At 48.7% G+C, this 13045-nt stretch overlaps 1 protein-coding gene across 1 annotated transcript in view; it reads left to right on the top strand.

Annotated features, from left to right (window-relative positions):
- The window catches only part of DMAP1 (DNA methyltransferase 1 associated protein 1), a 59299-nt gene that overhangs the window by 4143 nt on the left and 42111 nt on the right, over window positions 1-13045 (top strand). The window contains exons 2-3 of the mRNA XM_068130336.2: window positions 1944-2045; window positions 2189-2274. Of these exons, the coding sequence (XP_067986437.2) occupies window positions 1950-2045; window positions 2189-2274 (182 nt within the window). The 5' untranslated portion in view covers window positions 1944-1949. The remainder of the gene's footprint in view (window positions 1-1943; window positions 2046-2188; window positions 2275-13045) is intronic.

The raw sequence follows: 13045 nt of genomic DNA, 5'->3' as shown, positions 1-13045 counted from the left end.
GGGCCACTTCCCAGTTCTTTCCACCTTACACATGCGAAATTTGCATTTATGTTTATTTAAATTATACAATGGACTACAAAATGTAAATGTTTCATGATATTTGTTATATTATATCACCTTTATCTATCAATATTGTTGAAATGAAGATAAAATAGCTGTATGTTGAAATATGTTGAAAAAGTCAAAACTTAAATGGGGTGTACTTACTTTTTCATGTGACTGTATATTGTTACGGACGCGGTTTAGATGTTATTTACCGAGCGGTGGTATTGCCGCGACCGAACAGTTATTCCCCGACTAGACCCCGATTCCACCCAGACGTTGACCAAATCGCGCTATGCCAAATCAATGATGGAAAGGACACGACGACTGGGAAAGAGGAAACGACGCAAGGGGTACAGTTCTCAAGACCTCCGGAGGAGGGTATAATTACAGTGGTGGAGAAAAGGGGGTAGATTACACGGCAGAGTGAGGTAAAAGACACAGAAGAGATGGGCACTTAAATACAATCTTATCTATTCCCGGACAGACCACAGACAAACGGAACAAGGCTGACTTACACAGGGATTGATGGCAGGGAGGGACAGGTAGTTCGATGGCACAAGGTGCACCTTGGCTCGGGGACAGGATAAAGCACGGTCCAGTCCAGAAGATGCGGGGAGGCCTCACAGCGCTCGGAGGGTACGTCTTGCTTGCTCCAAGCTCAGCGCGCATCTGACGTCACCTCCCTCTTCCTGCGCATGCTCAGCGGGGAGTGACACGCCCTCGGCTGGTTGGCTCCGCCCCACTGGGGCCGGTCCGCCGCTTCCATTGGGTGCGGGGGTTAGCGGGCTCCGCCCTTGACGAGGAGCTGACAAGGAGCCCCTATTTGGTAACCCCGTCGAGCACATGTTCGATGGCAGCTCGTTGGGAAGGCCTGATGCCCTCCCAACACCCCCTACCAACCAAGCCGGAGTGAGGACGCGCACTTCCCGCGCCCGCCGCTGCCGTTGCTGTTGTTTGTGTTGTTGTTGCTGAACCGTGAGGAAGAGCTGCGGGGAGGTATTGGGAGGTCCTAAACTTCCTAACGGTGCCATACAATCACATTCTGGTGCAACGAAGGGTCAGAATTAATGGAAACGAGTCCTTAACTGACATAGACTAAGAATAACTAGCAAGATGTCCTCTCGTTGTCTTACATGAGATGCGGTGAACCTGGGCACGACATTTAATGGGGGAAATAGGGGGAGGTCGGGTCTACAGAGTGTTGTTTACAGAAAATGGGACTAGGGAATGGGGGATTGGGGATAGTTGGGAAGTATTGAGGAAATAGGGGAATATTTACAAGCGGATATGGATGGATGCAAATCCTATATCCGCAACAATATATATATATATATATATATATATATATATATATATATATATATATATATATATATATATATATATATATATATATATATATATATATTGGGTTTACATATATTTATTTACACCAAAGAAAAAAAAATTCTGGAGTGATTGAGGAACGGTCTGTTACTTATACACTGCTCTTGTTCAATGTTTTGTCCGTAAAATGTATTGCTTTCTCATTGGTAAGGATTAATTTGAAGGAAAAATTGATAATTTTCATGTAGGTTTTGATTAATTTGAAGCAACGTCTACTTAATAATCTTTTTGGTCTTAGAGGAGTGTTTCTGTATTTCAGGGTGGGACACACAAACAGACAAACCGCATTCACCTAATACAGTATATATGTACACACACACACACACACACACACACACACACACACACACACACACACACACACACACACACACACACACACACACACATGTAGACACACACAGATTCACAGATTATCTATGAACAGTGGAAGCATATTGTGGGTGTGAGTTGTGTGAAGTTTGAAGCAGGAACTCACTGTAATCCACCTGCTTTGGCTATGATCGTGACAGCTTACCATGGCACTGGGAGCGGATGTCCGAGCCATTCTGGAGCTAGGGGGCTCCAATGAAGGGGTTGGACCAATCAGCAAAAAAGACCTGCTGTGTGACAAAGTGGGTGAACCCAGTGATCCCTTACAACAAAGTGATTTATATCTTTCCAATGTTTATGCAGTAATGGTGTTTATTATCTGGGAGTACAAAAGAAATGTATTGTGTGGATAAAGACGTCAAGCAAGGGTGCGTCTGTGTTGTAGAAAAAGTCAAAAAAGCTGGTGGAAACGCCGACGTTCAAACGACCGGAAGGGATGCACCGAGAGGTGTACGCTCTGCTCTACACTCGGTATGGCTTGATGGTATTTTGATAAATATGTCTTAAAACATATAAGCAGTAGAAAGATGAGCGTAACAACGTGACTTCTAAAGTGTTATATATATATACTGTATATATATTTATTTATTGTTGCGGACGCGGTTAAAGATGTTATTTACCGAGCGGTTGGTATTACCGCGACCGAACAGTTCCCCCGATTCTTCCCCAACTCACCCGATTCACCCAGACGTTGGCCAAATCGCGCTATGCCAAATCAATGAGAGAAAGGACACGACGACTGGGAAAGAGGAAACGACGCAAGGGGTACAGTTCTCAAGACCTCCGGAGGAGGGTATATTTACAGTGGTGGAGAAAAGGGGTAGATTACAAGGCAGTGAGGCAAAGACATAGAAGAGATGGGCACTTAATTACCATCTTATCTTATCCCAGACAGACCACAGACAAACGGAACAAGGCTGACTTACACAGGGATTGATGGCAGGAAGGGACAGGTAGGTCGATAGCACAAGGTGCACCTTGGCTCGGGGACAGGATAAAGCACGGTCCAGAAGATGCGGGGAGGTGTCACAGCGTTCGGAGGGGACGTCTTTCTTTCTCCAAGCTCAGCGCGCATCTGACGTCACCTCCCTCTCCCTGTGCATGCTCAGCGGGGAGTGACACGCCCTCGGCTGGTTGGTTCCGCCCCACTGGGCCGGTCCGCCGCTTCCATTGGGTGCGGGGGTTACCGGGCTCCGCCCTTGACGAGGAGCTGACAGGGAGCCCCTATTTGGTAACCCCGTCGAGCACATGTTCGATGGCGGCTCGTTGGGAAGGCCTGGTGCCCTCCCAACACCCCTACCAACCAAGCCGGAGTGAGGACGCGCACTCCCTGCGCTCGTTGTTGTGGTTGTTGTTGTTGTTGTTGAACTGTGAGGAAGAGCTGCGGGGAGGTATTGGGAGGTCCTAAACTTCCTAACGGTGCCATAAAATCACATTCTGGTGCAACGAAGGGTCAGAATTAATGGAAACGAGTCCTTAACTGACATAGACTAAGAATAACTAGCAAGATGTCCTATAGTTGTCTTACATGAGATGCGGTGAACCTGGGCACGACATTTAATGGGGGAAATAGGGGGAGGTCGGGTCTACAGAGTGTTGTTTACAGAAAATGGGACGAGGGAATGGGGGATTGGGGATAGTTGGGAAGTATTGAGGAAATAGGGGAATATTTACAAGCGGATATGGATGGATGCAAATCCCATATCCGCAACACTGCACCCTTCTCTACCTCGTGGCGTCCCGACCCGATAAATTTTTACCTACTTTAGTGTGGCACTCAGATGTAGTTCCCTCTACTATTAACTCAACCCTGAGTGCGACAGTTTTACAGATGTTCACAAATGAGTAAATATGTCCCCCTGCGACGTTGCACCCTTCTCCTAACAGAAACACACCCACAGGATAACCGAATCGCGGAAAGCATCCTCAAACTAAACATACAGCCGGTAGGGAGCATTATTTATACAACACTGATATTTACACTACGATCCAGGACCTGTTCTTTGAGGAACACATGCAGATGTTATGCATAGGGAGAGCACGCATGCCAGCATCGATACACCAACCCACGAGTGCCCTGTGGCCCTACGGCCTTTAATAATGTGCAGAGCACCCCGTCCAAGCACCAAAAGCACCACCCCATTACGCACAGTCAGCACCATCCGGTGCACCAATAAAGTGTTCATAAAAATGCACAATTAAGTGTCCATGGTCACCGGTGGTGTCGCAGCCGGCCGATGTTCTGCCGCTGGTCTTGCCTTCATGGAGTGCACTTGGCCTTCTGGCTTCTTTAGAAATAAAGAAAGGCGCCAACCGCGTCCATTTCTGAATTGTGGCCGTCAGGGGGGCCAACTAAAAGTGGTTCACCTGTATGGCATAGGTGCCACGTTGACCCAGAGGTCCATCCACGGGTGGTGCTTGGCCGCAAAAGAACTGCGGTCCATTGTGGGCGGCCACAAAAAGTGCGGTCCATATGGTGTATCGATCCAGGCAGCAAGCAGCGGAAGTACAGGCCCACAACTACGGAGCCAGCACCTCTCTCTCCTCTCTCTCTGCCCCAAAGCCAGATCCTCGTAGATGGGAGACAAAAGAAGACAAGTGAGTAAGGTGGTAAGGGCGCAAAAGTGCACGCAATACAAGGTAATGCACACTGGGGGCACATGGGAACCAGGTGAGACAGGTACGTTCCTACCGTACGCCCCCCCCCCCCCCCCCCACCAGGTAACCTACATTGCCCCTCCCTTACCCCTTACTGTATCCACAAAACACAACACTACCCATAAACATCTACTTTACACATCAACAACGTCCCTACTGTCTTTCCCGTTCCTCCCAGAAACCAAATTTGTCTTCTCTCCCTCCTAACCAATCAAATTTGCCATTTCCAACTCTCATCAAAATCTGCCATCTCCAACTCAACATCAAAATTTGCCATCACCAATTCATCATCAGTCCCTCCTAAGGAGGGAGAGATGGAATCACCCCAATGTCTCATCCACGTCGTGATGCGTCTCACAAATCCAAACAGCAAATCTCCTTTCCTGCAACACAAAACAAAGAAAACACAGGTGTGGAGTCATCAGCATCACCTCAGGTAAGTGGCTGCGTATGGTGCGACAGGTTCATCAATCCTAACTATTTCCTAAATGACTTTAACAACTTTACATTACCCGGGGTCTTTCCCTGCCAATCCATTGGCCAACTTACACTATGGGTTCTAAAAACCAATTCCCATTGACCAAACTGTGGTGCTTCTCAATTTGGGGTCTCACTCCCCCGATTCATCTCCCGGTGCCCTTGCACAATTTCTGGGCTGCGACGTGTAGCTCTCCCAGCAAGTCTACCCACCTGCACACCTCCACCACTGCAGTTGCCACCCGAGCTTACCTAGCTCCTCACCCTAACCTAACTAACTGGGGAAGGCCCGTCCTGGCTCTGTCACCCCTCGGTGCCCTCTGGCACTGGGCTACCCGGGTCCGTCCTCCGGATCCTCGGGCCCCATCCACAACTACCGGCTCCCAGAGCCCACCTGCGGCCTCACTTGGCCGACATCCTCACAGTGGTGGAGTGCCCAAACCAACTACACACACTAACAGGCTACATGCCCAGCCATTTCCACAACACTAATGCACCCATCCAATCACCATTCTTCCACCCGCACCACAGATGCCAATATCCAACCACAATTTACCTATACCCTCTACCTAACACTTACACTACCCGCCCCGGGTATCCGTGATGGGGGTCCACTCTTCCCCCATCCACACCTTTGCACCACGCACACCACTCCGTACCACTTACTCCAACTCTCTCCACACCACTCATTCTCTGCTCCATATATTCCACACACCTGTACTTGCACACCTGTGCTCTCATACTTGGTCCCGCCTGCACCCTTCTCTCCCCCAAGCGCATTCGCGCTGATCCACAACACTCACTACTCACCATGACACTCATCCGCAATGCTCTCTCATTCATCACTTGTACACTCACACACACCTCGGAGCATTGCCTCACCGATGCCTCATTTGAAGCTGCTCACCAGCACTTCCATTCACACTGCATCATCTGCTCTGTCTACTCCCTTCTAAAACTCGCGCTCCTCTTTCTTCCCTTACACTCAGCGCTCCCACGTCATTATCAAACACTAAGCTACTACGTCCCCACTACAGGTACCAAGTCTCTTACTTAAATCTTGTCACCCATAGTCACCTCTAGTCCCTATCAATATAACCTAACCCACCTGGGCTAGTTTTCACTGCCAGACACCCCATAATCTATAGCGCATTTGCCCCAATCATGGGAAGGGTGGCAGGGATGCCACCCTTACCCACCGTCATACGGCGCGAGTGGGACCTTGTGGGACCACCTCGTATGTGAGTCGTTGCCCGCCTGCCGGACCCTGTGCGTCGCCCCTTGCGGGGTCAGCGCGGGGCCGAACCGGCCGGGCCCCCACAGTACATTACCCCCAAGGGGCTCCCGTGCCTCCCCTGTCCCTCTAAAAACTACCCCTGTTGGTGTCGATGCATGGGTCACGCTTCCGCAACCCGCTACCCATTCCATACCACCACAACCTTGCTCACTCACACCTCACACCTCTCCCATCACCGGACCCTCTCGCTCGAACCCTCGTTCCATACACTCCGGACCAGCCATACACCTCACTCTTGGCCTCTCACGAACATCCGGGTCCATCTCGACCCCCAAGCTTATTAAATCACCTGGCGCATCACACGCACGACCATATTGGTCACCACTTACACCGGGTCCTCTTTCTCTTCGCTTCTCCTCCATCACCTGCGAATCCCTCATCCTGTTAATGAGCACATCATCACGATCCGAACACAGACTTTGGACCAATTCTTTAACTTCCTCTTTTATCTCTTTCTCATCCCCTCTCCGTCGCTTCTTAATTTCGCTCACCCCTTCTTCCACTTCTTCTAATTTCTGCTTCACCTCCTTCATCTCCTCCTTCATCTCCTCGTGCCCTTAAGTTCTTCCTCTAACTCCACCTTATTTTTTTCTATGTGCTCCCGCACCTCCCGCTCTTTAACCTCCATCACCTCTACCACCTTGTTCATTTTCCTCGTCAGGTCCTCATGTACCATCTGACACTCTTTTTTAATTACCCCTACGTCCTTTTTCATCTCCTTCTGTGTCGATTTTAAACCCCCTATTACCGCTGTATTCTTCTTTACCTGGTCCCCCAACTCCTTTTGTCCCACTGTCAGTTGTTCTACTCCCAGCGTCAACTCCTCTATACCACCTTGCAATTTTACAGTCCCCTTTCTCACCTCCTTCTCCATGCGCTCCTCACAGTGCCTCACCTCCTCGCGCACTCCTCCGACCGCCTCACTCACACCTCTTCTGATCTCCTCTCCCATCACTTGCATCTCCTGCCCAGATGCCACCCTCATCTGCTCCATTTCCTCCCTGTGAGCATCCAATTTAGTTTCTACCCCCATTCTGACCCCCTCTATCTGCTGCCCCATTTGTTTAACTTCCCTTTCCGCTTGGGTCCTCATGTCCCTCAATTTGCCTTCCATACTGTTTTCTAACCCCTCTAACCCCTTTCTCATCCCTTCCATTTGATTCTCTTGAGCGGCCATTCTGTTTTCTACCCCCTTTAACCCATGTTTCACCCCTTCTATCCCATTGTCTAACCCCTCTACTTTAGCTTCTAGCCGTTTCCCCATTTCTCCCATTTTGCCCCCCATTTCGCCCCCCAATCGCTCACTATCAGCCCTCATTTGCTCACTCTGAGCATCCATCCGGTTCCCCATTACCCCCATCATCCTGCTTTCCATTTCTTCGCTATTCTTGTCCATAAGGGCCTTCATTTGTATAAAAAAAAAGGTTCAAATCCACCAGCGGCGCTGCTACGGTCGCGGGCACGGTCGCCGTAGCCATGTGCGAGGCGCCATTTTGCGAACCTGCCGCCCTCACTGCTTCGCTCTCCTCATGTCCCTCAATTTGGTCCTGGATCGACCCTGCCTCACTCTCCTCTACCGGAACCCAGCCGTCTTGATCTCCCATAGCGCGACTTTCAAAATTCGGGTTTTTTTGTAAAACAAAATCGAATTTCGGTGACTTGTAATTTTGAGTGCGTTAAGCGCGCTTCAGGTCCGTATCTCACTCCCAGACACCAATTGTTGCGGACGCGGTTAAAGATGTTATTTACCGAGCGGTTGGTATTACCGCGACCGAACAGTTCCCCCGATTCTTCCCCAACTCACCCGATTCACCCAGACGTTGGCCAGATTGCGCTATGCCAAATCAATGAGAGAAAGGACACGACGACTGGGAAAGAGGAAACGACGCAAGGGGTACAGTTCTCAAGACCTCCGGAGGAGGGTATAATTACAGTGGTGGAGAAAAGGGGTAGATTACAAGGCAGTGAGGTAAAGACACAGAAGAGATGGGCACTTAATTACCATCTTATCTTATCCCAGACAGACCACAGACAAACGGAACAAGGCTGACTTACACAGGGATTGATGGCAGGAAGGGACAGGTAGGTCGATAGCACAAGGTGCACCTTGGCTCGGGGACAGGATAAAGCACGGTCCAGAAGATGCGGGGAGGTGTCACAGTGCTCGGAGGGGACGTCTTTCTTTCTCCAAGCTCAGCGCGCATCTGACGTCACCTCCCTCTCCCTGCGCATGCTCAGCGGGGAGTGACACGCCCTCGGCTGGTTGGTTCCGCCCCACTGGGCCGGTCCGCCGCTTCCATTGGGTGCGGGGGTTACCGGGCTCCGCCCTTGACGAGGAGCTGACAGGGAGCCCCTATTTGGTAACCCCGTCGAGCACATGTTCGATGGCGGCTCGTTGGGAAGGCCTGGTGCCCTCCCAACACCCCTACCAACCAAGCCGGAGTGAGGACGTGCACTCCCTGCGCTCGTTGTTGTGGTGGTTGTTTTTTGTTGTTTTTGTTGTTGAACTGTGAGGAAGAGCTGCGGGGAGGTATTGGGAGGTCCTAAACTTCCTAACGGTGCCATACAATCACATTCTGGTGCAACGAAGGGTCAGAATTAATGGAAACGAGTCCTTAACTGACATAGACTAAGAATAACTAGCAAGATGTCCTATAGTTGTCTTACATGAGATGCGGTGAACCTGGGCACGACATTTAATGGGGGAAATAGGGGGAGGTCGGGTCTACAGAGTGTTGTTTACAGAAAATGGGACTAGGGAATGGGGGATTGGGGATGGTTGGGAAGTATTGAGGAAATAGGGGAATATTTACAAGCGGATATGGATGGATGCAAATCCCATATCTGCAACAATATATATATATATATACAGTGGAACCTTGACTTACGAGTTTAATTCGTTCTGTGACCGAGCTCGTAACTCAAATTGCTGGTATCTCAAATCAAATTTCCCCATTGAAATGCATTGAAATGCTATTAATCCGTTCCAGCCCGCCAAAAACCACACCAATTTTCTTTTAAATATACAGTATATATAAAAATATCTCGCGCTTTATATTTCACCTGTATGCAGCATACAAGTTGGCAGGATGGCCTGGACTGGAGGTATGCACACTTGACTCTAAACTGTCCAGCCTGGGTTTGAATCCCGACCCAGCTATAACCTGTCATGGGTGAATCACAGGCAGGGTGATTCATCAATGTGTGTACCGCTAAACTGGGCGCCCCGTTTGCGTCCCATTAGTTGTTGGATGTTAAGGATCTCACCGTGTTTTCCACAAAGAGAAGGCGAGCTATCGCCGGCACTCTGAACAAGTTGTGGCCTGGCATGGCATGAACATGAAAACATGAACATGAACATGAAATGTTCGACATGAACATGAAATTTTCCAAAATAACCAAAATGCGAAAACAAAAATGCAGCGCTATACGACAGAGATACTGTACGTGCACGGCAAGATCACCACGTGACCGGAACCCACCTGGCGGCGTAAACTCAAAATAACCAACATGCGAAAACAAAAATGCAGCGCTATACGACAGAGATACTGTACGTGCACGGCAAGATAACCACGTGACCGGAACCCACCTGGCGGCGTAAACTCAAAATAACCAACATGCGAAAACAAAAATGCAGCGCTATACGACAGAGATACTGTACTTGAACGGCAAGATAACCACGTGACCGGGTGGCGAAAGCTCGTAACTCGGATCTCGGCTCGCATCTCAAAGCAATAAACCGCCCGAGCGACGGCTCGTATCTCGAAAAACTCGTAAGTTGGGGCACTCGTAAGTCAAGGTTCCACTGTATATATTTTTTTTTTTTTTTTTTTTTTTTTTTTTACGGATCTCGGGGGTCGGCTCTCCCATTATCAAAGGGGGGGGGGTTAATCCCCTTGTCTTTTTAGCTGGCCGTCCCGAGTCCTGGAAGTTATAACGTCCTTCCCGGCGCGGCGTTAGGTAGGGTTTGCTAGGCCTAGGGGTTCGCTGCTACCTAAGTACTAACGCCCGCCGGAAACGAGGGAATAACTCTCGCTCGAACCACGGATATGATGGATAATGCCGAGCGGTTAGCAATCCGCGGTCCGAGCTATTAACAAAGACTAAACCCGATTGTAGCGGTTGCGATCGTGCCGCAGTTACTCAATTGAGAGAAAGGATGGATGCGATCGGATTAGGGAAAACCAAGAAAGAACAAGGTAATTTATTACAAATATACAGGAGGAAATAGGAAACAAAAGGATGTACAGGAAGAAGAAGCAGGACACAGGGCAGTCTTATCACAGTCTTAACTTATTACCCCAGACAAACATACACACTCACACAGGGATTGTAGCTGGTAGGGTAGAAGGTCCAGGTAGATGGTCCAGGCGATGGGGTCCAGGCTCCGGTCCCGCGGGCGAAAATCCGGCAGGCAGCTCCGTACGTAGTTGGAACGCGACCGGACCTTACATATGGCGGGGGGGGGAGGCTCGTGTCCTTTGTATGTAACTAGGGCATGCCCGTACTATATCTATATCTAAAATTATATCCCCCCCCTCTATTTACATGAAATGGTTTGGTCCAAAGCGAACGGCTTGCGAGTGGTGACAATCCCCCCCCTCTATTTACATGCAATGGTTTGGTCCAAAGCGAACGGCTTCCGGAGTTTGGTAAAGAAATCGCCATCGCGTGCACAAACGCGCAGGAAAGCGAATGAATCGCAAATTCGTTTTTATTAGTTGTAAAACATAGTTTAACGCCAACATAGTTTGCAAACGTGAAATAAATGAATACGCTCTCAAATGTGCCATCCGAGGCAGAGTGTGCCCGCCACGTTCGGCACACGCGATCGTTCGCTGCTCTCTGATTGGTTGAATCGTTTTTTGGACATAGCTCGGTAAGTAATTGTCCGATTAATATGAAACCTTGAAAAGGCACATCCTCGGGTCCCCAGCAATATACCTGGCAAGTTAAAAGTATATCGGACCCGTGGTTGTCGAGAAACAGCGGTCACAGACAAACGTACAAACGTACAGACAGAGATTACTGGAATTATAGATAGATAAACGTATGGTCTAGTCAAACACTCTCTCTCTCTCTCTCTCTCTCAAGTTCTCTATTCAGCGCCAGCGAGTGAGTCCTCCTTTGCCAATGTGCGCTCCGTGTAGGCTTTCGCAATGCACTCAGCGCTCTCTCATCAGGTTCACCAAAAGAAGAAGTCCGTGCAAGTCCGTAATAGGGCTTTGCGCTCGCGCTTATATAACACGAGCCAAGATCACTCCGCGCGCTCCAAAATCACGCCCGCCAGCGATCTCACCTCAGCCCTGGTTGTTTGGCGAGGGCTTACCGGCCACGCCTTTGACGGCTGGTTGACGGGCCACACCTTGTTCTTGGCGTCCTGCCCCCTTCTTCCTCGAGCCTGACCGCATGGGTAATGGCGTCGTTTGAACGAGCTTCAGCTCAATGGCAGCGAACGCTGCTAACGAAGGCGCATAATGGCGTTGCTTGGAGAGAGAGGTCGCAAAATGGACGAAAGGGCCTACTCCTTATTTGATTGATGCAACGCAGGTTCAACTATTGGAAACACGGCCTTAACTAAAACACATAATAATGAAATAACTGGAATTTTAAAGGTGGCCTACGTGTTGCTTGTGGACTAACTAGGGGTGCAACCTTTAACCTTTAATGTTATATTTACAAGAGTTATTTATTTACAACAAGTGTGGGTTCTAAAACCGCAACAATATATATTCAAGACTGCCGTATTGGGTGGAAAGCTGGACCATTTTAAAGGTTGTCTTGATGGCTTTTGAAATGTGGATGTGAAGAAAATGATTTCATTGGAAAAAAAAAGATTATATATATATATATATATATATATATATATATATATATATATACAGTCATCCCTCGTTTATCGCGGGGGTTATGTTCCAGAACCCCCCGTGATAGGTGAAAATCCGCGAAGTAGAAACCATATATTTATTTTATTATTTTTATATATTTTAAGTCTTTAAAAACCCTCCCCATACTCTTATAAACCTTTCCCACGCTCTTATAAACCCTTTCTACACTCTTAAACACACTTTTGAGACCCATCCTTACATATTAGAAAAATATTTGTACGTGTGTATATAGCTGTACAGTATATTTGAAAATACTGTAATAGATACTGGGTAAGTATATCAATAATAGTTTTTACTGTACTGCACAGCAAAGGAGAGCATTACAGCTCTTCTGAAGGCGCCACTTCAGCAGACGCCTCGTCAGGTGGTGCAGTATCTTCGTCGTCGTCCGGAATTTCTTTTCGTGCTGAAGACGTAGGCGTGTCTTCTTTCTTTTTTCGGGTGAGGAACATAGTGATGGGCAGTTGCTGGCGCTGCCTTTTCTTCTGGGCGAGGAGGTTTTTATAGATTTCAATGCCTCCGTCGATTACATTTCTGAACTTCAACGAACGAATCATCTGGGGGTCCCATTCTTCAGCCCTTTCCGTAAGTTCTTTTGCCATTCTCACTAGGGTTGTGAGGCGTTCCAGTGATAGGCCTTCTTCTTCTTCATCCCCTGGACCCTCTTCTTCCTCTTCTTCTTCCTCACTTGCTGACTTCCTCACTTGCTGACTTCGTCATCTCCGCCAGGTCTTCGTCCGTTAACGGATCTGAGTGGGTCTCGAGCAGCTCCTCAACGTCATCGGGAGTCATTTCGTTGAAGCCATCTCCTCCTAGTAATTTTGCCAGCTTCACTGCCTTATCTACTGCAGAGTGGTGGACTTCGTCAGGAGAGAAACCCTTGTACACGTAATCGTGGACTACTTCTGGCCACAATTTTTTC

This window comes from Myxine glutinosa, chromosome 11 (genome assembly GCF_964187855.1).
Source record: "Myxine glutinosa chromosome 11, kmMyxGlut1.1, whole genome shotgun sequence".
Classification (NCBI taxonomy): domain Eukaryota; kingdom Metazoa; phylum Chordata; class Myxini; order Myxiniformes; family Myxinidae; genus Myxine; species Myxine glutinosa.
The sequence above is the reverse complement of the archived record's forward strand: the minus strand, read 5'-3'. Positions and strand labels throughout refer to the sequence as shown.